This window comes from Lycium barbarum, chromosome 2 (assembly GCF_019175385.1).
Source record: "Lycium barbarum isolate Lr01 chromosome 2, ASM1917538v2, whole genome shotgun sequence".
Taxonomy (NCBI): Eukaryota; Viridiplantae; Streptophyta; class Magnoliopsida; order Solanales; family Solanaceae; genus Lycium; species Lycium barbarum.
In genome coordinates, this window is record NC_083338.1 from 105,236,991 (window position 1) to 105,264,360 (window position 27,370).

General features: G+C 38.5%; 1 protein-coding gene across 1 annotated transcript; it reads left to right on the plus strand.

The window, feature by feature from the left end:
- Nucleotides 1-1,871: 1,871 nt before the first annotated feature.
- LOC132621160 (F-box protein CPR1-like) lies at nucleotides 1,872-16,187 on the plus strand. The gene is made up of 2 exons (XM_060335326.1): nucleotides 1,872-3,043; nucleotides 15,971-16,187. The coding sequence occupies exon 1, from the start codon at nucleotides 1,872-1,874 to the stop codon at nucleotides 3,036-3,038; it is 1,167 nt and encodes a 388-aa protein (XP_060191309.1). The 3' UTR covers nucleotides 3,039-3,043; nucleotides 15,971-16,187.
- Nucleotides 16,188-27,370: the final 11,183 nt, after the last annotated feature.

Genomic DNA, 27,370 nt, shown 5'->3' on the forward strand with positions numbered 1-27,370 from the left:
ACTTTGTATTGTAAACTTATTTACCTTACTAGAAGTTTTATATTAATTTTGCATTGAGTTTGTAAGGGGCTTCTTTGACTTGGTAAAGTCTTTGAAGAAGTTAGCTACACTTAGAGAGGTGTGCAAAAAAGGGGGATAGGTGTTATGTGGTAAGTTTCTTAGGTGCAAATAATTGAGAATTTAAAACTGCTAGAGTAATAGTGGAGATTAGGGGAAATCCTATTGGAGATAGATTGAGATTTTTTCCTCCCTTAAGCAAGGAGTTATCAACGTAAAAAATTCTTGTGTTGATTTGTTATTCCGCAGTTTACATCTTGTTTAGTTGCTGAAGAACTTGATTCAATATATAGATGGCAACATAGACTATCAATCTATTAAACCAAAACAGACTCGAACAAGGCCAAATATGGCTTGGCACGCTGCCCGACATGCCGCTCCAAGACAAAACATCAGAGACTTGAAAAACATGAAATCAACAATGTTTTTGTCTTAACACCAGCAAGATGCGCAGCACCGACGCAATTCTGCTCACTTTTGGGCTTTTATCGGCCCACGTCGTGCACACCTAGTCGTTGACCCCTGAACTTGATCCCGATCATCTCACCAACTTTTACTCAAACTTCTATGCCTCATGTGATCTTTTTTAGCTCCATATCAGTTCATGTCCTCCTATGCCTCGAACTTCGACTAAGACTTCAAAGCCTATTTTTCATCAAATTTAGTGCCAAATCATGTCTTTTCCGCAAAGTTGCCTCCTACACAATAAAATGAAAATATTTAGCATAAAGTGAATAAAATCAACTTATACACTAGTAATCAAAATGTGAGGGAAAACATAGCTAAAAACATGTTCTTCTTGCGGCCGATCATTAGGGTTTACTCAAAACTTTAGTTGAACATGGAATCAGATTACAAAATCCTTGCAACTTAAGACTTAACTCTTAGCCTTGACATCAAAAGTCACTCGACTACCATAGAACAATTCTTTACTAAAAGAACTTACAATGGCATCATAGTAGTTCTTCAATACAAGAACCTACCACAATGACTCAACAAATGTTCTTTTCATAAGTACTTACAACGACTTCATGATTGTTCGTTCCTTTCACTAGAATATCAAGAAACTAATAGTACTTCTCAAAAGGACATAATTATCACTCGCGAGATGGAGCCTCGTGATTGCTATGCACACTTCACAGGAAAGAAAAAAATCTAGAATAGTTTAAATGTGATTTTCTTGGCCCAAACTAATCTGAATCCCTTAGGTCCCAACCCGAACCATGCCAACAAGTCCCAAAATATTATATAAACATATGTGAAGTCTCAAATCAAGAAACATGGTGCTAAAACTTATAATGAGGGGTTGTGTTATTAAATGATGTTCGCATGCTCCAATTTTTCAGAGTGCGTTTTGAGTGTGGATGACTATCAATTGACCCGATGCCATTATGTACAAATGTAAAAGGAAAGAAATAAGTATTCCAAAAACAAGAAAATAGAGAAATATTACACGAATTCCACATGTCTAACAATGATAATGAAAAATATATGTTACATCTTTGTTCCTGTTTGATCTATTGATTCTTTATTTTGAGTCATTACGAGAAAAAAATAAACATATAACATTTTATGTATTGTTTATTTTCCAATTTTTTTATGATCACATAGTATGATGTACTAAATTTAGCTATATAGCTTTCAATTAACAGCGTCTATATTCTTTGTGGTAGTATTGTGTAATATTTGGAACTCAAGTCTTTTAATGTGCGAAGAATGCGCTTGTCAATCCAATTTGAATCTGATAATAATCCCCATGCAATAAGATGAACATTACTTAAGTCCAATGAGCATTAGAGTGTCTATAATACAAGATGTCGGATGGATTTACCAAGAAATTGGCTTATGATGTGGTAATATGTATACTTTTGAGACTTCCAGTGAAATCTCTCCTGCGATTCAAATGCGTCTCCAAAACTTGTTACACTCTCTTGCAATCATCCAGTTTTATAAATCTTCATCTCAATCACACCACAACGGTGACAGATGAATTTGTTCTCCTTAAGCGCTCTTTCAAAGAAGATGTCAACAAATATAAAACTGTTTTCTCTTTTTTCTCTGGTGATGGTGAGGATTATGTCAATCCCTTTTTTTCAGACATTGATGTTCCACATATGATGGGTGATTATAGTCTTATTTTTGATCAACTCATCGGTCCATGCAATGGTTTGATTGCTTTGATGGATGGCCTTAGAACTGTCATATTCAATCCCTCTACTAGAAATATAAGGCTTCTCCCTCCCAGCCCTTTTGATCGTCCAAAAGGATTCCATCGATACAACAAATGTATTGGGTTTGGCTTTGATTCTATTGTGAATGATTACAAGGTTATTAGAATATCTGAGTTTCTCAAGGATGATCTTTATGGAAATGTTGAAGTGGAAGAGGAAAATGTTGAAATTTATGAATTGGGTATTGATTGTTGGAGAGAATTGGATTATGTAGACCAAGAGTTACCCATCATGCATTGGCTACCTTGTTCTCAGATGTTTTACAAGGGAACTTGTCATTGGATTGCCGAAAGGGCAATTCTTTGTTTTGATATGAGCACTGAGATTTTTCGTAATATGAGAATGCCTGATATTTGTCCTAATTTTCGTTGTGAACCGTATTATAGCCTCGTCATCTTAAATGAGTCACTAACCTTGATATGTTACCCCTCTGTAGTGCCAGTAATTGATCCAACAGAAGATCTTATTGAAATATGGATAATGAAAGATTATGATCTATATGAGTCTTGGATTAAGAAATGCATAATTAGAGATCTTCCTATTGAAATCCCATTAGCAGTTTGGAAAGATAATTTATTGCTTTTTCAAAACAGAAGAGGATTTTTGATGACCTATAATCTTAAAGCCGATGATGTCATGGAATTCAATTTACACGGTTGTTCCCAAAGCATGAGAGTTACAATTTACAAGGAAAACATGGCCAAAATACCGAGAGGAAGCGAGAATGGTACACAAGTTCAGAAATTCTAGAGAAGGTATACACATATATTTTCCGACTATTAATTTGTTGGATTATATACAGCGTAAATATTAAGAAACTAATTCATCGTGAAGATTTTTTTTTTCTGTGTGGATTTTTCAAGAATTTATTTGGTTATGGAAAATGCATACCCTTCAAAATATTACTTCATTGTTTTGCAAATTTTATATGAGAAATTTAAATTGAGCTTATTTCAAGAAAAGATCCATGCTTAGTGTTGGCAACGGGGCAGCGCGGTGGTGGGGCGAGCTGGCTTAGCCTAATGCGGGGCGGGTTTATGTATATATATATATTTTTTGAAAGAATTTAATGCAGGGCCGGGCAGTTTCCGGGTTGGATCCAAGTCTAAGTTATCCATTTCTTTGAACCAAACCAAAGCAGAGTTTTATGGTTACTGATGTTGTTAAAATCGTAAATGCTTTTAGTTAATCTTTCGTTGCTATATATTCTCTCTCTTATAGAATTTACTTTTTGATTATTTTCCTCTTCTCACTATGATAATCCCTCTATCCCAATTTATGTGATATACTTTTGTTTTTAATCTGTCCCACAAAGAATGATACATTTCCTTATTTGGCAACAATTTACCTTTAAAGTTTACCTTTTACGCTTAATGAGATGATCTATAACTACACAAATATCTTTGCCTTATTTTAGACCACAAGATTCTAAAGTCTTTCTTTATTTCTTAAATATTGTGTCCAGTCAAACTATATCACATAAATTGGGACAGATGGAGTATTTATTTTTGAGGAAGCAAAATTTGAATTACAACTTTCTTGTTACCAGTTAAAAACAGCTATCCTACGTACTTTTTATTCTTCAGCACGATTTGTAGTTTATATCTTCTTCTTTTTTCAGACAAAAAGGTCAATTTCTCTGGTAAAATATTTAAAAGAATGGGCTGCTTCCTTATTTACAAACTACGTACTTTTATTCTTCACCATAATTGAAAACACGTAAGTAAAAGGAGATGATGAATTTTCATAATTAAGAAATGTGTATTTTTCTTTTTCACTACAATCTAAATATCTAAAATATATTTTTCAAAAGTTCAATTATTTTTTACATAATTAACTCTTTACTAGTTACTGTATGTACTATGATAGATGGTGCAAAAAAAGTTAATTTAGAGAAGTTTATGTGAACTTAAGTTTTGTTGGGTATAAAGTGAAGAAATACCATAATGTTTTCTTGGTCTGGTTTGTTGTACCAAGTTTCTTTTCCAACCAACAAACTTTCCTACTTTATGTTCTTTGGTCATTTCAATTTATGGTGTCCAAAATTTATTAATTAGTTTTATGTAACATCGTCTGTTTATATTCATGAAAACGAAGACAAAGAACTGCTCCTTAAAAATGAAAAAGAAAAAAAAAAACACTACAAAAAAATCCTAAACGGGGCAGGGCGGGGAGGGTTCAAAATAAAAATTCCGCGATGCGGTGCCGGGCGCGGCACGGCGGGGAGGGCTGAATTCCTCGCGGGTTAAGTTAAACCCGCACGCAACCGCCCCCTTGCCATCCATGACCATGCTCAGAATAGCAATGAACCCACATTTTGTGTACCCGCCGAATACCCACATTTTGTGTACCCGCCGAATCCACCCATATTTTAATGGGTCGGGTGAGTGATATAAAAGATGGGTAAAATCTGGGCTTTAGCCCATATTCAACTTGTAGAAGTGTGAGTATTCACAGGTAAAATACGGGATATCCTAATGGGTTATCTTTCCATCTTCGCTCACTCAACTTAGACCATGTTCTCAATTTTTGGTCACTCAACTTAGTCAATTCAGATTTGTTTAATGAACCTCGTGTTTACCCTTAAAACGGTAACAATTAAATTTGTAAGTGGTTTATAGGGTATGTGGCTAGATTAATAAGTTATGTAAATTAGTAATATGCTAATGATAAACATATATCGATGAATAATATAAAATAAAGCTTAAGAAACCGAATTTGTAGACTCTGAGAACTGGTCCAGTTTTGGAAATTGCTTCTTTAACCCGAGTCAATCACTAAGAAAACTCCTCCACCTCTTTCTCAGATTCCAAGTGTGATGAATAATGAAAAGCTAACCCTAACATGAAGGGGGTACACCCCTATTTATAGCTACAAATAGATGGGCCCTAATACAACCTAAAAAGGCCTTTTTAAGAAAACCCTAAAATGGATAAGGCGGCATCCGTACGGATATTCTAATACCCGTACTGTTATCAGCACATATTGCAGAACAGTTAGGTGACGTGTAGCCTGGCCCATAATGGATACTCCGAGTCTATGTTGAATTTATTCTCCTGAGGCTTGGGTTTTCTATGCTTATCAGCATACCCTCAATTTTTGACACTTACGTTGGAACAACTCACAACTTCTCGGTCCTCGTTCCCTTCGATCTTACCCCAGGCTAACGACCTCATTCCTCTTTGATCCCGTATCGGACAACTGCAATATTTACTCGGGTTCTTACTGAATACAAATTGATTCGATTTTTACCGTATATAGATAGTTCCCACACTTCTCGGTTCGAAGTTTCATCGAAGTGACGGAAAGTGGAACAATTACCTCGGTGACTTCCTTAGTAAGCTTCTTTTTAAAAACAGGCGGGAAACGAAACATCCCTTCATGTCACGTCTCTCTGACTTCGTACACGTGTCTTCTCTTGGTTGGATGACTTTGGTAGCTGCCTCAAAGTTTCATCTATAAAAGGCATTACACTGATTTTCATTTTTCACTTTTCACCTCTCGATTATCTCATTTACCTTGTTCTGTTCTTGCTTCTTCTTGAATCTTGTTTCGAAATTCTGAGTCTTCGAAAATTTCATGCGAAAATTCATCCGAGGTCCCAAAATCTTCTCCAATTTCTGGAAAATTCTCTTCAAGTCTTCACAAGTTCATCCTTTCCATCTTCATATCTTCATACTTTCAACCCTTCAAATCTTCAAATCTTCATACTTTCCTCTTCGAATCTTCATATTTTCCTCTTTAAATTCTCAAAATGGCAACAAACACTGACTCTACTCAAAAAGACGCCCCTTTGATTAACTCTCTGAATACCGAGGTTGTCGCCAACCCGGTGGCAAAGCATAAACCGGCTCTTTCGAACCCACGGCCAAAGACATAATCCCCTCGAGATACAATTTCGACCACGAGGTCGCCGTCGAAACGACTGTGAATCAATCTGACCAGGGTAATGACGTGAGACGTTACCCATCATCGATCAGAGAGGTACACTTTCCTAGAGTTCGAACCAAATACGGTTGGGATAACCGCCCATTGAGATTATTGCTCCCGGTGATGACGAAGCAATCACCGATTTTAAGGAGGGGTTTTTATATATTTAAACATACCCTTTCACTTTCAAGCTCAACCCTCCAATAAATCCGGTTATCCTTGAGATGTGCGGGACATATAAAGTGTGCTTTGCTCAAATAGGCCCGAACGTTTGGAGGATCATGGCCTACCTCCGTCATTTGGCCAATAATGCCAAAGTTAACTTTACCCTGCACCATCTGATTAGGCTATATTGCCCGAGGATCTTCTGTGGCTGGGTTATAAAGCTCGCCAAACGGGGGAAGAACCCCATTTTTTCCTGCATCGATGAGAACAGAGATCGGGACTGGTACGAGTGTTTTGTCCGGGTTAAGACCGCAGACATTATACCGGAGTAGTATGTGACTTTCCCCGAAAGGTCGAACGACAAACGTAAGTTTTGTAGGACTTATCTCCCTTTTACGTGCCTTTGAGCATTTCTTCTAACTATTTTCGATGTTTTAACTGACGGATGGCTTCCGGAGGCGATCCCTGGATTTGCTAGGTGGATCAAAAGTATTATCAACCAACATCCACACCAAGAGCGGACATGGAAAGATCTGTCCCACGACCGGTGGGGAGCATAAAATCATGGTATCTTTCTTTTCCCTTAGCTTCTTGTTATATCCTTTTGTTCAACTTTCTTCCAATTTAATCCTTTGATATTCAGGTTTGGAAAGACGCCCTTCGACCCCTCAGCCTACACTAGTGGACGAACCTGCCACACCGGGTTCAGATTTTGATAGTTCAGGATCAGCACGGCTCATTACCAAGGCTGAAAAGAAAAAGAAGAAACCCACGTCTAGGGGTCAGAAAAGAAAGAAGAGCTCGAAGGATGCAGCAGGTACATCCGAAGCTCGACGTCTGAGGGATGAACTCGATGACTACATTTGGGTCATGATTATCGGACCAGACCCTTCTGTTGCTGCTGCTACCGGGGCTGAGACAACTTTGGTGGAGGTCCAGGAGGAGAGTGCTACAGCTGATTTGCTGGGCTCTACCACGGGTCGGGAAGTTGAGACCCTTTTCCCCCCGTTAACTGAATATCTTTAAGCCCCGCTTCCAATAAGGGTCGTCGAGCTAATCGACGTTACAGGCGACACTTCACCCGAGGTGGCGCCTTCGGTAAAAACGGTCAGAAGGGCCGAAACAACTTTAGCACCTCCTCTTGCTCAAACTACTCCACCACCTCCTCCTGCTCAATCCTTGGAGCAGGAGACTTTTGACCATATGTTTCCCGAGGATGGGTCCGCCGATAATCGTCCTACAACGGCGGACGTCTCCGGGTTCGGGCACCTCCCTATTCCACAAGTGTCGATGAGAGCTAACCGGTCTACTGAGTCTGGTTCTCGATCCCGGCTGGTAGATATTTTTTTGGCTCCATGTGTAGAGCCAAGGAGGACCAGATCGACCACGGTCACTGTTCCTGAAGACTGCAGTTTTTTGTCCCGCCCCGTGGGGGTTGCCAGTTATCTCCGACCTCTTGTGTCGGAGTCCAACAAAGAGAAGATGGTCGAACTCTCGTGGTAGTGCCTTCTTAATGAGGGTATGCATGCTGGCAACCGGGTGAACATTTTTTCTCTCCCTCATTCCAACAAGTTTTAGTTTATTTGGCGTAACTTTCACTATCTGCTGATTATTGACACCTAATTTTCACCTCATAAGACGCGTATTTTAATTCGCAAAATTCCTAAGACCAAGACGGAGTAAGGATGCACCCTTCAAAATGAAAATTTCAAAAATCCCGAGAAAATTTCAAAAATTGACGTTTTGAATTACTATTTAGTGAAAACCGACGATTACGAGAAATGACGAGTTATTTACTTTACAAGCATGCTTTAAAATTAAGACAAATATCCCACTCCATCTAATTCGGGAAAATCTCTAATTAAAATGCCATGTATGAATTACGCCTCATTTAAGCGCATTTTTACGTATTTGATATGAATCGAAACTATGTAAATATTGGGCTTGTTTTAAAGCTCGTATTTTAAAACTACATATTATAAGTTTTATTTTTATCAAATGTTATTTTACGAGGCAGTTTTTAACTAATATGCGATTTTAAAAGAGTGTGTTTTATTTTAAAAAGGAGTATATTGTTTTGAAAAAGGGGGTTTATTTTAATTAGGGGGGGGTGTATAATATTACCCCCCCCCCCCCCCTCCCTCAATTTCTTTTTTAACGCGTCAGTTGTCTTTTAACCTAAAATTATCTCTCTTTCTCATTGAGAGCAACCGATGGCGGTTAGGGTTTCACCTTGTGGCGCCACCGCTAACCACCATGTAACCACCATATTTCCCTTTTTTTTAAAGCCAGTTTAGGGTATTTCCCCGCCCCCTTTTGTGGTGTGGAATGCCATGGGCGAGCCATTAAGGCTTTAGCCATCTTGTGCTACCACACCACCCCGAAAGAGAGTGTGTGGTGAATTGCTCGAAGGCTGTGATCCCTCTCTTCATACTATGTTGGCTACGTGTACGCCTTGGATGAGATTCTAACGGTCCTATTTGTTTGTTGTTGGTACGATTTTGTTGTTTTGTGTGTGTTGGCATACGATTAGCCATCTGGTATGTACGATTTTTCTGTGTGTTTGACTCTGCAACTTGCAATACTTGTTCCCTATACATTGTTTGCCTATACTGCTCTTAAATACACCATTTTGTGACCTAGGAGAAGTAGCATGAACCTTTCTTGTTCACTTTGTTAGCATTGAGCCATTTTGTGCATTATCCTTAATTGTGTGCTTAACATAGACTGTCCATGTGTTTTTGCATGTGTTATTGGACCATACTAAGTTCCTGGAAAGTGGTTTAGGACCAAAATTTTCCTTTAAGATTTCACTTAAGTACTTAGAACTTGTGACAGTTGTTATAGCTTAAGTTCATACCTTGACTTGCATCCCTATTTTAGACTAAGTCTTTGATTAAATCTTCCTATCTGAAGCTACTATGAACCTGTTAAAATAGGAATTTGCTGAACCTAATGTAATGCTAAAAACTGAAATCAAAACTACTTTACAAGAACAAATACAACACCTGCTCATTTGTACTTGCCTTTGTAACTTTTCTGTGGATTTTCTGTGGTTCATATACATGATTTCCCACCCCTATCTACTGGTTTGTAACCAAGACATGCTTAAAAATGACTGTTTTGAGCCTAGGTCACTATCATGAACCCATTATAACCATAGTATAGGCTTCTGTGGACCCATAATTGCTCCTAATGAGTTTTCTACTATTGTTACTTGTTGTGATTGTAGTTGGACTATGCCTATACCTAGGACAGCTTCATGTTCCCTTTTACTCTCTTGTGAATTTGCTAGCTTTGTCTTGACTACCCATTACACCTTAGTTGAGCCCTGTTTGATCCTACATTTGTGTTAAACCTGTTTGTTTTAATTCTAAGAATGAAACTGAGCAAAACTGTCATTGTCAAACCCTATAAAATGTTTTCTATGGAACTGCTTATATACTGAAATGATCCTTGATATTAATTGAGACCTGTGTGCCAAATAATTGAACTTAAAACTAAAATTTAGGGACTCAGGGGACACTGGGAGACTTGTGCTTTGACTCTGATTAATACCTAGACTTGTTTAAGCTAAAACTGATATAAAAATGACTTTAAGTAATAAAAACTTACCTCTGTGACCCTTGGTGAGTTCTAGCACTGGTTTTAGTTTCTTGTTGGCCTAAAAATGAACTCTTGACTAGATAATGTATCACTCTGCCTTATTTAGCTACTGATTTTCCTAAAACAACTAGAAACTAAAATTCTGAGTGTAACTTTGCCTTTGTCTTTTTCTGCTTTACTCTTAATCCTGCACTGCTTTTCTTTCCTTCTTCCCCATTTGTTGTGTTGCTTGTTTAGCCATCTTGAAGCTTGCCCATGCCATTGTGGTCTTCTGATTTATGACACATGATATTCCTTCCATTATCTACCCTTTTATTGCTTAAAACCGCTTGATTTTCTTCTCCTTGTTGCCTGCTAAATGACTCCGTGACACCCTTGTTCTGTGTCTGTAGCTAGTCCTAAAACTAGCTTGTTTGTTTTGCCTTGCTTAATAGTTAAAAAATGGGTTTGAAACTGTGGGATTTTTTGGGTAGATTTGAGGCTTTCTTGTGTGATTTAAGTAAAGTATTGGAGGGTTAATATCAGTTGAGTATATAAGGTATATTAAGATATATAGAGGGTATGCCCTCTCATGGGTTTCACTCTCTATATTTTGGAAGTATATCAGTAGTATATCATGTATAACATGGCCTGACACTTAGAAAAATCGAAAAAGATGGCCTTGGGCCTGTTACTTATATTCTGGGCCTGTTACTTTTGGGCCCTCCTTATTTGAGATAGTTGTTGTTTGTGGTTCATTGCATACTGGGCTCGGCCCAATAAAATGTTGTAATTCATTTTTGGCTATAGTTGTCGGCTTTAATTTTATTGCTCAAGTTTAATTTGTGGATGTATTCTAATGTTGTGTATACCCGTTTGTATCCTTGTCCACCTAAACCCGTTGGTCGGCCCCAACGGGGCCCACTAACGTATCTAGATCGAGTCAACCCAACCTTGGAGCAAAAATGGAGCATACGTATTTTGGACCCGAGGCAAACCCGATTGCATAACAATTTCTATTTGGGCTTGGTCCGCCCTATTCCTTTATCTCTATTACTTATGTATTTAAATTTCAACTTGTGCCTGGAATCCTTAAAAAATTATCCCGTGGTTAAGATTCGCTAAAAAACTTTATTTTAAAAAATATCATAAACTAATTTTGACAAATATATAGAACATGGGTAATTTTTTCTAAAAATAGCACTGTTGTAGTAATTTTTGGACGAAAATGGATGAATTTCTATAAAATTGAGGACTGATTTGTACACCTGAAAACTTGTGGACTAATAACAATTGCCTGACAGACTGAACCGAGACTTTACGGACTGTTTTGACCATCTTAATAACTTGGACTATTTTGGACTAAAATGGGCTAAAAATTAAAAAATGTAAAAATGTAAAATATGGTTGACAAATGGACAATAATAGTATGCCTTGAACTACTTTCTACACTTAAATAAAAAAACTCTTTAAAAAACTTAAAACTTAAATGGGTGGGCTTACGTGGTGTTCTACTTAGGTTAAATGCCTTCGGGTTTTAACCTAGGTATTCTAGTCCGATACCCAAAGCCCAACGCCCAACTTTGGGAAAAACTCTACCATTTTTATTTCCCGAAAGTATGATATTTTTGCATAAATGACTAACTTTTATTGCGGAAATCTAAAACAAAAGCAGTTTTTTTCAAAAACAATTTATATTCACAAGGCATATTATTAGAACCCGTAGGTCAACCATATTTTATATATCCTTAATACCGGGGTGTCTAACACCTTCCCCAAGGGATCACTAGAACCCTTACCCATACTTTAGTCTAGATTAGGTTTCTTTTAAAATTTAACCGTTTTAAATGAACCCTTTTCGAAACGGTTTTCCTAATTTCCTAAGAAGCATATTTTTTCCTTTTTCTTTGTACGATTCGAAACCGCACTTCCTTGGGGCACTTTCCTTTTCAAATGAGGCAAGTGCGAATACGAATCGCAAAAAATATGACCCGCTACAGATGGCGACTTTGCTGGAAATAATTTAAGGTTCTAACCATAAGGGTTCCAATAATTTATTTGTTTTGTATGATATGAATTGGTTAAGTGATATAAACTGCTTGTGTGTTTAAATTTCCGCAAAATATAACTGTCATTCATGCATGCATACTCCGCCACTCCTGGCATTTATTTTACACTTTGTTCCAAAGGGTGACGACGCGGGATGAGCTACGGTCATACCTTCACTAAAACCCCTTCTACTATTTTTCTTTGGAGGTCTCTAAGGTCGAGTGGGCACGCGGTCATCCCACGGCCTTAGAGAACCCATCCCCAGCTCGTCCGCTTGGGTAACCTGTGTCATTTACTTGAAAAACCACTCTAGAATAATTAGCATAGAGCGGAGCCAAATCCTTACTGATATAGCGCATACTGACCATAAACCGGTTTGGGTATCTCCGACCTACCTGAACCGGACAGGATAGACACCTTACTGTGTTCTGACGGTGTAAAAACCCGAAGGCACTATATCCCACTACTTGCTATTTGGAAGCATTATTGTGCCTTGTGTGAAATAAATTATTATTCCTAGGGGCGTGGAGCTAACAGTCTTCTGTTTTGCAGATGGATATTTCTGCATTTATTTACTTTAAAAAGCCCTGCAATCCCACTTTGGAAGATATTATTAATTAAAAGCATTGGGATTTTTATTTTTGGGAATAATAAATTTGTTTTAAATATAGCACAATTTTACTTCATGGGTTAGTAGCCTTGTAATAACGAGGTATAGGAAAACGAATTATACATTTGATATAATTTTTTTGTGTGAAAATCATATGTATTATTAAAACTCCTGATTGGTCCACATTTCGGACACTGTTTAAAAGAAATACCAAGAAGACAACCCACAAAAATAATTTAGCTCCACCCTCAAAAGGTTGATTTGCTAATAGGGAATGGAGACTCCGGACAGCATGAGTGCAACTTCTCCTTACATCAATCTGGTCAGTGACAAAGAGGACAGAGAAGCAACAATAGGGAAAACCGACAGTGGGACGATAGCCTAGCCCTAGCTACTGCTAGAATGAAAGAAGCTGTCCAGACCACTAAGGCAGCCAATGAGAAGATGAAAGAAGCTGAAACTCTCCTAGCTTATATTGAGGAACTACCTAAGCAACACCCTGTCAATCTGGTAAAATAGGAAAAAGTACCGGAAGCACCGCTTGGGAGTTATGTCCCACTCAGTCAACAAAAAGGACTTGATCCCATACTTTATGGAGACGATGATTTGCTTATCCCCAATTTGAAGTACGAAGTTTATGGGGGACCCGCGCGAATCTCATCTCGAGGAACCTCCAGTTTCATGCACAATTGTTCTCAAGGGAACAAGATCGCACAATTGCAGTGCACCAGTGGAAATATCCAAGCGGGAACTCTTAGACTTAGGGGTGTTTTGGAGTGTACGCGCAAAGCCCAAATCTATTGCCACTGTGTGCTCCTTCCATGATCCACAAGAAATGCCTCTACCACCGAAGTCAGTTAGGGCATACAGCCAATGAGTGCGGAGTGCTGGAAAGGAAGTTGGTCCAATGGATTGACCAAGGGAGAATTAGCCAACTATGGGGGCCCCACTCTTTACTGTCCCATGACCAAGGGAGAAATCATCCAGAAAAGATATCGAGGGTTAGGTTCTAGAGAAGTGACTTCTCCAAATTCGAGGAGTCATATGCCAGGATTCACTCCCTGCTGTGTTGTGTGAAGAAGATAAGAGCAGTGCCGCAAACCTATCAGAGTCGCCCAGGACCTCTAAGAGAAGAGGTTTGCATATTTCTCCATGGTCGCCTTGGCCATGACATTGAAGAATGTGTGGATTTCAAGCTGGAATTAGAACGCCTCGTGAATGAGGGCCACATTTGGATTGTCGCAGGAAGACAAGGATAGAGGATGAAGATGAGAAGACAATGAAAAGTTGCGTAGCATTGGTTGGGTAGAAAAATCTAAGTATCTCTTTACTTCTTTCAATTAAGAGGAATATCCCTTTCCCTTTTATGCAAATGGAACCACGCCGACCTAATGTCCCGTTGGGGATACGTGGGAAGCCTACATAAGGCCTGGTCAGGGTAGAAAACTAAGTTTCAGGTAGCATAGGAAAAATACCTTTTCTGTGTATTCATGAACTACTGACGGACTTGATTTCCCTTTGGTGGGATACGCAGGTAGTCTATTTAAGACTCGGTCTTTTTATAAAAAAAAATTAAAACCCCCTTAATACAGGATGGGTAGAAGCAAATCAACCATGAAGACTATGTAACATCCCGTAAATCCGAATTAGGTATAAATGTATGAATCTAGTATAAAGGTGATATTTTAGCTATACGAATCTATTTGGGATGAACTCAGGTGATAAACAGTCGTTTTGAAGTCAAACCAAAAAGTGAAGTTCTTAAGGCCTTCAAATTCGTCTAAGTCTAGGATAGTCTGTACTTATGGCTTGTTTTCGGGTACTTGCGTTAGGAATTTGTGAAAAATTCCTCTTAAAAGTTGTAGCCCTTTGAAATACCTTTCCAATAGTATATTATGGGAGTCAAGGGGACATCTGTACAAAACGTTATGGCCATTTTACTGAAGGAGTACAGAGCAGTCCGTTCACTGGTCATGTTATATGAACTACTTATACGGCCCATATCATTTTATACGGACCGTATAAGTCGTCCGTACTTCACGAAACCTCAACCCGACGTTCTGTTTTGTGCCATGATAAAATATGGTCATATTATACGGACCGTGTAACTTTATACGGACCGTATAATATGTCCATATAATTTCCGCCTCAATTTTGTATAAATTCAAGCCTTGAGTTCTTTTATTTCATTATTCACAATTCCAAGCCCTAGCAACAATCCAAAACATCAAGGTAAGTCAATCCAAACCCTTCCAACTCAATTCTAACATATACTCTGATAATCTAAGCAAGAAATCATTGTTCCTAAACTAGGGTTTTTAAGAAAATCCATCTCAAGGTTCAAGAATTCAAGATTTTGGAAATCTTCTTCAAGGTTAAAATCTTTAATTCAAGTTGGAGTATTACCAAGTATGTAGAGTTACTATCTACGTGTGGGAACATCATTGTTATTCCCCACGCCTCATAATCCATAAATTATGATTCTCTACTAAAACTAGGGTTTCTACACCATGTTCATGACTACCCTAGGTCCATGTCCAGGAATAGATTTTGTATGAATTGCTATTATTCTATCATTGTGTTCTTAATAACTCCATATGATTATTGAGAATCAGTCTGTAATCCATGAAAACCCATATCTTGTATTCCATGGGTTCCTGCATGCATGTTTTTAACTAAGAATGATTATTTCATGAATATCCTACATGCCTACAAGTTTTCATGCAACTATATTATATAACTACTTTCATGCCATGATACAAAATACATACATGCTAAATACAAGCCATTTCATGAAACCATGTTTACAAGTTATTTCGTGAAATCATGATTACAAGTCATGTTTACAAGTTAATTCAGGAAAATCATGGGCTTCTTAGCCAATTATATCATGTTCATGTTTTTGGGAGTTGCACGAATTACCGAGAAGGCTCAGATAGCCTGAAATTATGTAGCCACCGTAGGACAAGGATCGCTCCGCCCAGTTAGGATGATACCTTAATTTTACACTGAATGGATCCATCAGGCACGTTACCACCTTATACCCTGGCAAGGTATGGAGGCTCTGCAGGTCCTGCGAGGTACCAGACTCCACGTACCCACGTGGTGATAGCACATGGTCGGTTTATGAAATGCTCTCCCTATTTATCATGTTTTACTTATGTTATATATATATGTACCCATGCTCATGCTCATGCTCATGTTCATGTCTAGGTTTTCAATTTCAGTTCTTATCATGTTATTCCATGGCCCATGTTATTTCTTTCAGTTGCTTTACATACCAGTACATTCAATGTGCTGACGTCCCCTTTTATTGCCCGGGGGCCTGCATTTCACGATGCAGGTACTAATTTACAGGATGACGCATCTTCTCAGTAGGACAGCATTCGTATTAGCTTATTGGTGAGCCCCATCTCATTCGGGGTTTAGTCAACTCTTTATTTTATGATTAGCTATTCATCTACGGTATGCTGGGGGCCTTGTGCTAGCGAGTATGTTTTCCATGTTCAGACTTATGTTAGAGGTTTCATAGACTAGACAAGTCAGTTATGTCATGTCACACTTTCGGAGTCGTATAGCCATTTTGGCTCATTCATGTTATTTCCGCACTCATGTTTAAACAAGTATGTTGATTAAGTATTATGACTAATTGCATTTTGTAAAGGCTTATCATGCATTCACATTATATTCCGCTCATGTTATGCCTCATGATGATTCAGCAAGCCATGTGGTTTGCTCGATCACATGCAGCAAGGCACCGAGTGCCGTGTCTCGCCCAGGCCATGGTTCAAGGCGTGACAAACCACTTACCGAAAAATCAATGTCCCTGAAAACACAAAATGACCAAAATACCCTCGGAATGTAAATCAATCACGAGTTGAAATAAGATATATGAATCTATGTGCTATAAAGTGCAAACAATGTGATATTTTGCATTTTGTGCCTAAACTAACACTAACTTGGGAGCCTTTGAGTTGTTTTCTTTTATAGACAGGGGTCGATCCGCTGGCACCAGTTACTCGATCAAAAGCTACTGCAGCGTCCTTAAACCCTCTACAAGAAAACAAAACACGTCGGAGACTCCGCCACCAAACAACAACCAGAACAGAACTGCCTTAGTCGAGGGTACCCCAATAGCTGACATAGCTGGAATGCCTTTGGACGAGGCTGTTAACCTGCTAATAAGGAAATTGGCTGAAGCTAGTGAAGAAGCAACCCACCTGAGGGCTGAAAAAGAAAATGCTACTAATACTGAGGCTAGAAGGCCTGTACCCACTTTCCCAAATTTAGACTTACCAATCCCTGACCATTTCCCACAAACTCAGACCGAAACTACTTTTCAAACTCCACTGTGCCGAAGCACCACCCATGTGGGGATTTCCTCCCACCAAACACCAGTTTTCCAAATACCTACACATGCTACAGCATCTCATAACCCAAACGCTTATCAAACTCCTCGGGCAACGAGAACTGCTACAACCCGTACCGCGCAACTAAATGTTACTTTTCAAGACCATATCACCCATATTGACTCCTCACCAGAACTGGAGAACATGGAAATGTTCTTTGAGGCACAAAATTGAGAAAGAGATGGGGAAGAAATCACTGAACTAAAGCAGGACTCTCAGAAGAAAGAGAGGCTGAAATACTCTAATTTGTGCATACATTCAGACTTGAGTTTACAAGAAGGTTTCAAAATTCCAAAATTTGACCATTTCAATGGGTCGGGCAATCCTAGGGCCCACTTGAGAGCTTATTACGACCAGTTGGTCGGGAGTGTTGGAAACAAAGATTTGCTCATGAGATTATTCAGTTAATGTCTGTCAGGAATAGCTATGGAGTGGTTCATCTCACAAGACATCAGTCGATGGAAGACATGGGAGGAGATGGCAAGTTCATTCATGGAGAGATTCCGCTTCAATATGGACAATGTGCCTGATCGCTTCTCATTGGAGAATATCCGTCAGAAATTGTCCAAAACCTATAGAGAATATGCCAGTCCCTGAAGAGACAAGGCAACGCGTGTACTACCACCTATGACTGAAGCTGAGCTGGTAGCTGCATTTATACGGTACTAAGAAACTGATTGTTTTGACAAAATGATAACTACGAATGGGAGCTCCTTTGCAGATTTAGTCACCGTTGGGGAAGATATCGACGATGGCCTCAAGACCGACAAGATTATCTGCATACTAAATAGAGCAGGTGCGTCTGGCGCTAGGAGCGACAAAAAAAAAAGATATAACTTATGGTTCTAGCGCTACTAGCCTAAAAAGCCGAGGAAAAGAGATAACCTACAAAAATTAAGACAACTACCAATCGCCTCCACCAACCAGCTATATAACTACTTCACCCAAATATAGACCGATGTCCGTGTGCTACGCAGAACCTAGCTACCAAGATCCACAACCAAATTACCAAATACCAACACCTAGAAACCGAGCTCCACGACCAAATTATCAAATGCCAGCACCTAATAACCAAGCTCCACAAAATCGAAATTTACAAAACCAGCCTCCACCAGCAAACTATGAGGCACCCCCAAAAGAAACCTCCGAGAGTATTCACTCCTTTACCAGAATCAAGGGCTAGTTTGTTTGGTAAACTAGTCTGAGAAAGAAGGGTATCGAAGACTGTTGAAAGAATATCAAGATGTTTTCGCTTGGTCTGATCGCTGTTTGCCATGGTCAGTTATACCAACAAAGGATGGAACGAGCCTTCAACAAACAAGTGAGAACCAGAATTTTCCAAATAGGGCAACTTGTGCTCAATCGGATATTCCCAAATCAAGAAGAATACAAAGGAAAGTTCGCACCTTATTGGAAAGGGCCTTATATGGTACAAAAAGTGTTATCAGGACGAGCAGTTTTCCTCACTGAAATGGATGGGCAAGAGTAGCCATGAGCAATAAATTTAGACGCCATCAAGAAATACTACGTGTGAGAAAGAAGACGACTTCAGAGATTTATAGCTTCTATAGTTTATGTTGCTTTTATTGCATTTCCTTTGTTTGTAATTTTGCATTCTTAGAAAAAACCTAACCCAAATTATGTACGAACTACGCGAGGACCTGATTCCCTATACTTATAAGGGGATACGTTGGTGCTTTTCCAAGCTCGGTCGCTTTAACCCAAAAATCCAAAATCATGCATTCTGAACTATGTTATGACCTGATTACCTTTTGGGATACGTAAGCGCTCTTTGAGTTCGGTCTCACCAAAAAATTCCAATATATTTACCCAAACAATGTTTCGACCTGATTCTCGAAACGGGATACGTAGGCGCTTTTTCGAGCTCGGCCATCCAAAATAAAATTCCCAATAAACCTTAAGAAAACCTCAGAAATTCTTTAGCAAGAGAAATATAAAGGTAACCCCACATGGAAACTGGGGCTGAATTTTTAAGAGGACCTCAAAAATTCTTTCGATATACCAGTTCAAAGGAACGAACTGATTAGCATCTTTACACTGGGGCAGAATTTTTTAGAAGGATCCCAAAAATTCCTTCGATGCAACAAAATCCAAAATTAACAAGTACACCCTTACACCGGGGCAGAATTTTTGAGAAGGTCTCAAAAATTCCTTCGACATGGCGAAATCCGATTTTGTACAAAGATGTACATAAACTGGGACAAAATTTTTGAAAGAGATCCGAAAATATTAGTGCAAGAGAAGACCAAGACGAAGAAGAAGTGATAGAGGACTTTGTTCGGGTAACCAATGTCACGACATTAAAAGGCTACGTATAAAATATATCATTTTCAAAATATATATACCACTACTATAGATTTATTACTAAAAATATATATGTTTTCAAAAAATCATCGCCCAAAGAATTTCCTCTTCGCGAAAACAAAAAGATTTTCAAGGAAAATGAGCATTCTTTCCTGCCAAAGTGTGAACGGTAGAAATCCAAATGCAGGAAGAGGGGTTGATCATATAGGAAACTTACAAATTTTTCTGTAAATGCAGGAACAAAAGCATGAATGTTTTTACACTAACATGTTTGCTAGAAATGTTTGAACCAGGGACAACAATGGCAAAGCAAAGCAAAAAAGAAATCTCAAGAAGAAATGGCAAAGAAGGGCATCCACAAAAAAAAAAAAAAAGGGTAATGAATTTCTCCTTAAGTAAAGTTGTTTTACGCTGACGAGTTTGTTCATTTTGCAGAGAACAAAAATTTTTAGAAAGAGAAAAAATTATTACAGTTTTAAGACTACTGAAAGATATAATCACAGCTTACCAAAGCCTGGTCTCCACCAAATAGTATTGTGTCAAGGTATTGAGATCCCGACCTAGACGTCGCATGGCTTGCCTTGATGAATTGACTGATTAGACGTTTTAAATTTGGTAAGCACAGTTCTCACCTGAAATTAGATGACATAATCTGACATCAAATTTAAGATTATCGACATAGAGTGACAGCAAAAGATGGATTAATCTTGGCCCGAAGGGGGGTTACCGTTTTTATCTAGACAATTTATGATTTAAAGACAAAGAGTTGACATTTGCATTGTAGTGTCGTATTCACTGAGAAAGAGTCTAGTCCTTTTAGAAGATGTGAACCCTGTCGACGGCTGGGTATTCTTCTCCGGAGTCAAAAAAGAAAAGTGTCAGTCTTACCACCGAGGTAAGCTTCATTCCTCAAAATGACGATATGGATTAAATGACTACGTGCCAAAGGGGCTGAGTCATTGTCCATATATATAGCCAAAAATAGGTATAATTTCGAGGTTGATGTACACAATCATTGAAATACGAATGTCATTCCTACATCAAGATTTGCGGTCGCTACTGCAGTTTATCTCAAGTTGATGTAATTCTTGTTCAGGGATAGCGGTTGTCATGAGAAAAGGCCCGCACTTGAGTATGCAGTCCTGACTTGAATATTCTGACTAAATGTTCTAATTCTGAATGCAGAGGCTAGTAGTCATCATGAAAGGAATATGATACTGCACTTTGGCGTGCAATTTTCATTTAGGTTTTTTTAATTATAAGTGATGTTGTCCCAAACTGGTATAATGCGGACTTTGTATGAGGATAATGATGAAGTCGACACCAGATTTGCGACAGTCACCGCAGCATGTGGAAATGATGTGATCCTAAATTTTCAAGGGTAGCGGATGTCGTAAGAAACAAAAATGACCCCGCAGTTGAAAACATGGTCTTCATAAATAGCATGTTTCTTACGAAAATGAAAACCGGACTGGGGTGTGTAGGTTTCGCAAAAAATGTAGCATTGCCCGACCCAGATCCCAACGAAAGTTATCATTGAACAATGAAAACATCTGAAAATGACGAAAAAAGAGTCGGCCAAGGTGTCCTGATTATTATCTGATGTAGTCAAAAGGGTTTTTCTAAAATACACAAAACACACACTTACAGGAGAAGGAGAAGGAAAATGGGCAAGCATTTGCAAAAAGACGGACAATATCAGAAGATGACAATGTCGATGTCAAACAAATGGAAAAATGCCACTTAGGTATGACCACATTATAAATCAAATTTTTGAATAACTAACACGCAGGACTCAACATTTGGAGATAAGCTAGAAGCTACCGAGGATGGAAGCAAGAAGCCGGATTGAAGATATGCGGAGCATACGTGGAACTTTTGCTTGGGCAACCGGTCAGAAACCGTGCACAAGAGTCAATCTTTCTACATCAGGGATTAGAAAATCGCTTCAAGTAGCAACACTAATAAATCCTTTTCAAAAACCACCTCCAGTTCGGATTTTCAATCGGAATTAGCCAAAGGGATTCCCACATAAAGGGATATTCCTTTTCAGGCTATCGATTCGAGCTACAATTGGCCTGATTGCCAAAGCCAGGGATATGTAGGCTACTCAAGTTTCGAGGATCACCATACTTGTATAATTATCCCGGGACATCCCGAGGTAGTTTAAAGGAAACTCTTTACTTTTATAGTCCTCATAGAGTCAGAACTACAAACAGACTGAATTCTCATGTAAGCTGAGATATGTAGGAAGACCAAAAATCGCGGTCCGGCCATACTTTCGAAATTTTATGCAAAGAAAGTTGTAATTTTCTATTTATTCGGTAAAAATTAGGTTAGTCAAAATTCGTAGCTCCACTCGAACTTCGAAGGGGCAGTAGTTGACATCTAATTTTCACCTCATAAGACGCGTAATTTAATTTGCAAAATTCCCAAGTCCAAGACGGAGAAAGGATGCACCCTTAAAAATCAAAATTTCAAAAATCCTGAGAAAATTGCAAAAATTGACGTTTGAATTACTATTTAGTGAAAATCGAAGATTACAAGAAATGACGAGTTATTTACTTTACAAACATGTTTTAAAATTAAGACAAATATCCAACTCCGTCTAATTTGGGAAAATCCCTAATTAAAGGGCGACGTATGAATTACAACTCATTTAAGCGCATTTTTACGTATTTGATATTAATCGAAACTATGTCAATATTGGGCTTGCTTCAAAGCTCGTATTTTAAAACTACGTATTATAAATTTTGTTTTAGTCAAACGTTATTATACCAGGGAGTTTTTAACTAATACGTGATCTTAAAAGTGTGTGTTTTATTTTAAAAGAAGTATATTATTTTTAAAGGGGGTTGATTTTAATTAAGGGGGTTTAATATTACATCCCCCCCCCCCCCCACAAAATTTATTTTTTAACGCGTCATTTGTCTTTGAACCTAAAATATTATCTCTCTTTCTCATTGAGAGCAACCGATGGCAGCTAGGGTTTAACCTTGGTGGCCCCACCGCTAACCACCAGGTAACCGCCACATTTCCCTTTTTTGTTTAGCTAGTTTCGGGTATTTCCCCACCCCGTTCTGTGGTGTGGGATGCCATGGGCGTGCCATTAAGGCTTTAGCCATCTTGTGCTACAACACCACCCCAAAAGGGGGTGTGTAGTGAATGTCTCGAAGGCCGTGATCCCTCTCTTCGTACTGTGTTGGCTACGTTTATGCCTTGGATGAGATTCTAACGGTCCTATTTGTTTATTGTTGGTACAATTTTGTTGTTTTGTGTGCATTGGCGTACGATTCGCCATCTGGTATGTACGATTTGATTTTGTTTTGTTATTCCTAGTACTATTTTTGCGAGAATTACGGGATTTGGGTACGATTTGCTGTAATTTTCTTTGTCCTTTACCGTTTTGAATTTGATTTTGTGATATGGTTTTGGAATTGAGGGGTAAATTCTATTTTAGGAGACCTAGAACTTTCCATTTTCGTCCCTAGGGTTCAATTTGAATGCTATAAATAGAATAGAGTTATGACATTTTGAGGGGGAATTTTGAGGAGGTATAAATTCTGAGAATCCAAGTTTTCCTACTACATAAGCATTACTACTCTATAAAAATACTATAATTTATTGATATACTATAAAAAATACTAGCAAAAATACTACATTACACTATAAAAAACCAAAACCAAAGAGCTATTTTTAAAGGTTGAGTGTTGGTGTTGAAGTGTAGTGACCCAATCCTCCATTTTGATCTTTAGGTTTCCCCTTAAAAAGGTAATATCCCTATTCTAGCTTGTTTCATTCTTTTTCCAGCTGACTTGTGGGTTCTGGGGACCTTTAGTCTTATTATGATTATTTTAGTTCATTTTGAGTTTGTTAACCTTAGATATAATGATCTTTAAGTGTGGTATAGATTACTTGTTTTGTCCTATAGATGGTTGCCAATGTTTTTTGTTTAAAACTACTTTGAAAACCTACAAATGGGACAGTCTTTTCTATGTGTATTGTTAGTAGCTAAAATCTAGTTTAAACAAGGTTTTGAAGTAAAATAAACACTCTCTGAAATGACTGAATGTTTTTTTTTCAAATCAGAACTGGTTAAAAAATAGAATTTGGGTCTATGATTGTTCCTTGAACTAGCCTATTTGTGCATATTTTTGGGTCTTAGAAAACTGTTATACGTTCTGATCTTGTATGGTCCTTTTGGATTGATTCTGAGCTAAAAAAAACTTTAAAGCCCTAGAAGGTGTGGTTTGTGTCACGACCCAAATCAATGAGTCGTGATGAGTGCCTGATCTCTAGTGACCAAACAAACCTATACTCATATCTGAATAACATTACTTAACAAGGGCCCATAGGTAGCTCAACCGAACTTATACTGACTTATGAGAGGATGTCATCATAAACTCTGCATAGTCTGTACGTATATATATATATATAAGATGGAAAGAACGATGTAAGCCGATTAGGCCGCTACATATACTGTATATCAAAATAAGAGCCGTCAAGGCTACATAATATCCTAACTATGTACAACTGTCTACAGACCTCTAATGGAGTACAAGCTGTAGAATGGACGGGATAGGGCTCCCGTTATACCCATACATGCATATACATCCCAAAATAACGAACCAAAATAGACCGCAGATCCGGATCAAGTGGAGCGTACCTACAATAGCTGAGGGGAAGTCCTACTGAGCCGGATCCTCTCTCTGTCTACTTGAACCTGCGGGCATGAACGCCGCCCCCCAAGCAATAAAGGAGTCAGTACGGATACTGTACTGAGTACGTAAGGTATAGAAGTAACATAACATAAGAATCATGAACTGAATCTGATCTCTGAAACCGACTGACTGTCTAGCTACATCTATATGACTGAGCATCTAAAAACATTTGCATAAATCTGTATACTTGCAATGCCTCTGTGGGCGCATAACATGCATGCTCTTAATGATCATCATGCTCATGTATATATATATAGGTCATAGTGCTGAGGAACGTTCATCCCGATCTATATGCCATATAATAGTGCTGAGGAACATACGACCCGATCCATATATAATAGTGTCGAGGATTGTACGGCCCGATCCATATATAATAGTACCGAGGAACGTACGATCCAATCCCTATATCATAATCAAGATGCACCAGCTGATCAGGTGGTAATGCGTATATAATGCCTATCCCCTTTTTCCCATACCCCATATACATATAATATACGCGTATATAATGTTACATCCGACATTTTTCGCTTATTCGAAAAATTCAAGATAAATTGACTTGTGATGAATAAGGCCACAATTGGACCTTACTTGGTATGAATGTATAGGTCATGAATTCAATGGTGTGGAATTACGAAAGGTGGCCAAGGGCAAAATTGGAATTTTGGAAACTTGCCTTATGAATTACAAGATGTAACCACCAATTTGGGCTCAACAAAATTAATAAAACAAGGCCCAAAAGGGAAGGCCCAACCAGCCATGCTATGTAAAAAAAAGGGGCCCAAGCCCATGATTTTAATTAGGTAATATTATATATGGTTATACATATCCATAGAAGGTTCAAGAAAGCAAGAAAAATCAAGAAATAGAGAACAAGACCATTTTGGGTTTGAGAGGAGAAAAAGAAAGAAAAGAAAGAAAATTCTTGGAGCCTAATCCTTGAGTTTAAAATTCAATTCTTGTGGGAATACTACTAAGTGCAAAGTCCTCTACAACTTGGTACAATTAGTTTGGTGTCACGACCCGACCAGGGGCCGTGACGAGTACCCGATACTTGTACCGAGCACCCCTTAGCTATCCTGTACAAACAGTGCCATATTTTTTTTTTTTTCTAAACATTAACATTTGCAGTAAACTTTCTAATATCGCGTTACACCAGAACGCGGACCATTCGGAATAAAATACATTAAACTGTACATAACTGACTGTGTATATCTGTCTACGAGCCTCTAGACATAGTACATTTATACATAAGAAGGGCCGAGTACTATCGCGCCCGAAAATACATACACAAAATAGTACCGATGAAATAAGGCTCCGGAACAACTGGAGCGCTGTCGAATGCTGCTGATAGGGCACTAGGAATCTGGTCCGTATACCTGCTGACCTGCGCGGCATGAAACGCAGCGTCCACAAGAAGGGACGTCAGTACGAATAATGTACCGAGTATGTAAGGCATGGAAAACAATACAAGCAGTAACATGAAGTACGATCAATAATAATATCACGGAGCCATAGGGTGTATAACGAGGCAAGAACGTAACCTGTACATAGGAAGGCCCCTCTTTAGGCCTGCTGTCATGTAGGCTTGTCTTTTCGTCTTTGAAACGTTTCTTTTCATAGGCATAGGAATCACATCTTTATATTACTTATTCTCGTGTACAGAAATAAAACAGTACGTTTCAGTAACGGTATCATTTGCTCACGTTTACGGACACCGAATACAATCGGCTCTCCCAACCCCCACTCGGTGTCCCTTATTCATGTATACAGAAAACAGTACAATTCAGTAGACGGTATCTTTCATTTACATTTACAGACGCCGAATACAATCGGCTCTCCCAACCCCCTCCCCAACGATGACCCAACATAGTACATCACATATGTATCACACATTATATATATATATATATACAGACGCCGCGTACGGCTCATCCCATATCCCGCGTCCGGGCATCCCGCGTCCAGGATGGAATCCAGCTGATCAGGTGGTGATATCACAGTGGCCCTTCCCTTTTCCCCATATACACATACATATATATTTACTCATCTTTTATGCATATACCTGTCTCATACACAATTACTTTATCTTATATATATACATATCCATACACGTTTACTCGCTTTATATACATATATCCTGCAGGCAAACAAGAGAACCAAGAAAAATCATGTATCCATCGGAGTGACGTAAGGTCGGTAACCTCCGATTACAGTACGGAATGCTAGTGATAGCTTTGTCTCAACTTGAAGGAACAAGTATTTTAAAGTGAGACTTTTAACGGAGAATAGTGTTACAGTAACCAAAAGTGAAATCGCAGGCATTTTAGGTGACAGTCATAGGTTTTGGAATCTTAGAAAATAAGATTATAACTAAAAGGTATAAATACAATTTAGAAATTTAGTTTATTAATTTAATGTTTACATAAGGTACTTGGCTTAGTCATAGGGTCATTCCGGTCGTATTTATCATAGCTACATTCTCTTGCCCGACATTGTCATTATCATTATCATCATAGGGGCACTCCCGTTGGAGCAGTCATAGCACTTATTACTTGGTGACGGAATCGGGATCAACGGCCCCCTTTTGATTCACTTCAAGTACGTTAACCAAGACTATAGGAAAATCCGAGAGTATCGGGCCCACCTCGAGCCGGATGAGGTAGCGTATACAATTTACCCATATTACGTGTCATAGCGTTACTTGTATGAATCTTAGGGTAATCGGGTCCCACTTAGGCAAGTTATAGGGGTCTAGAAGGTCACTTCATCATTTTGCACACTTTCTACTTCAATTCAATTGAACGAAAAGTTGAAAACTTTAGGTGCGGATTCCGGGGATTAGGGTTGTCCCCGAGGCTCGTACCCGACTTCTTTTAGTTAAGACATGCCATAAAAAGAAGGGTGAAACCTTACATACCTCTTTTCGCTCCTTTAGCTACTCCAAATTCGCGTCATAATCTCGTCAAAATCTGCGAATTGGTCATTTTTACCAAAACTTCCATTAGTATACTTTGAGTTAGAATCTTACGGGAACACTTGGCTACCGAAATTTCGGCAGCATTTCCTCTGTAATTACACCATTCCCAACATTCAATATAGCCAAATTCTTGACACACACAATCCGGGAATTCAAACCCGGCCAAACTATTAACATAATCAACAATCATCCTAGCAATTCACATATTCGACTCACGATACATTATATCAATTTACCACTTTCTTCAACACTTTCCAACATCTATAAAGCCAATAACAACCATATATATACATTCCAAAACATCATTCTAA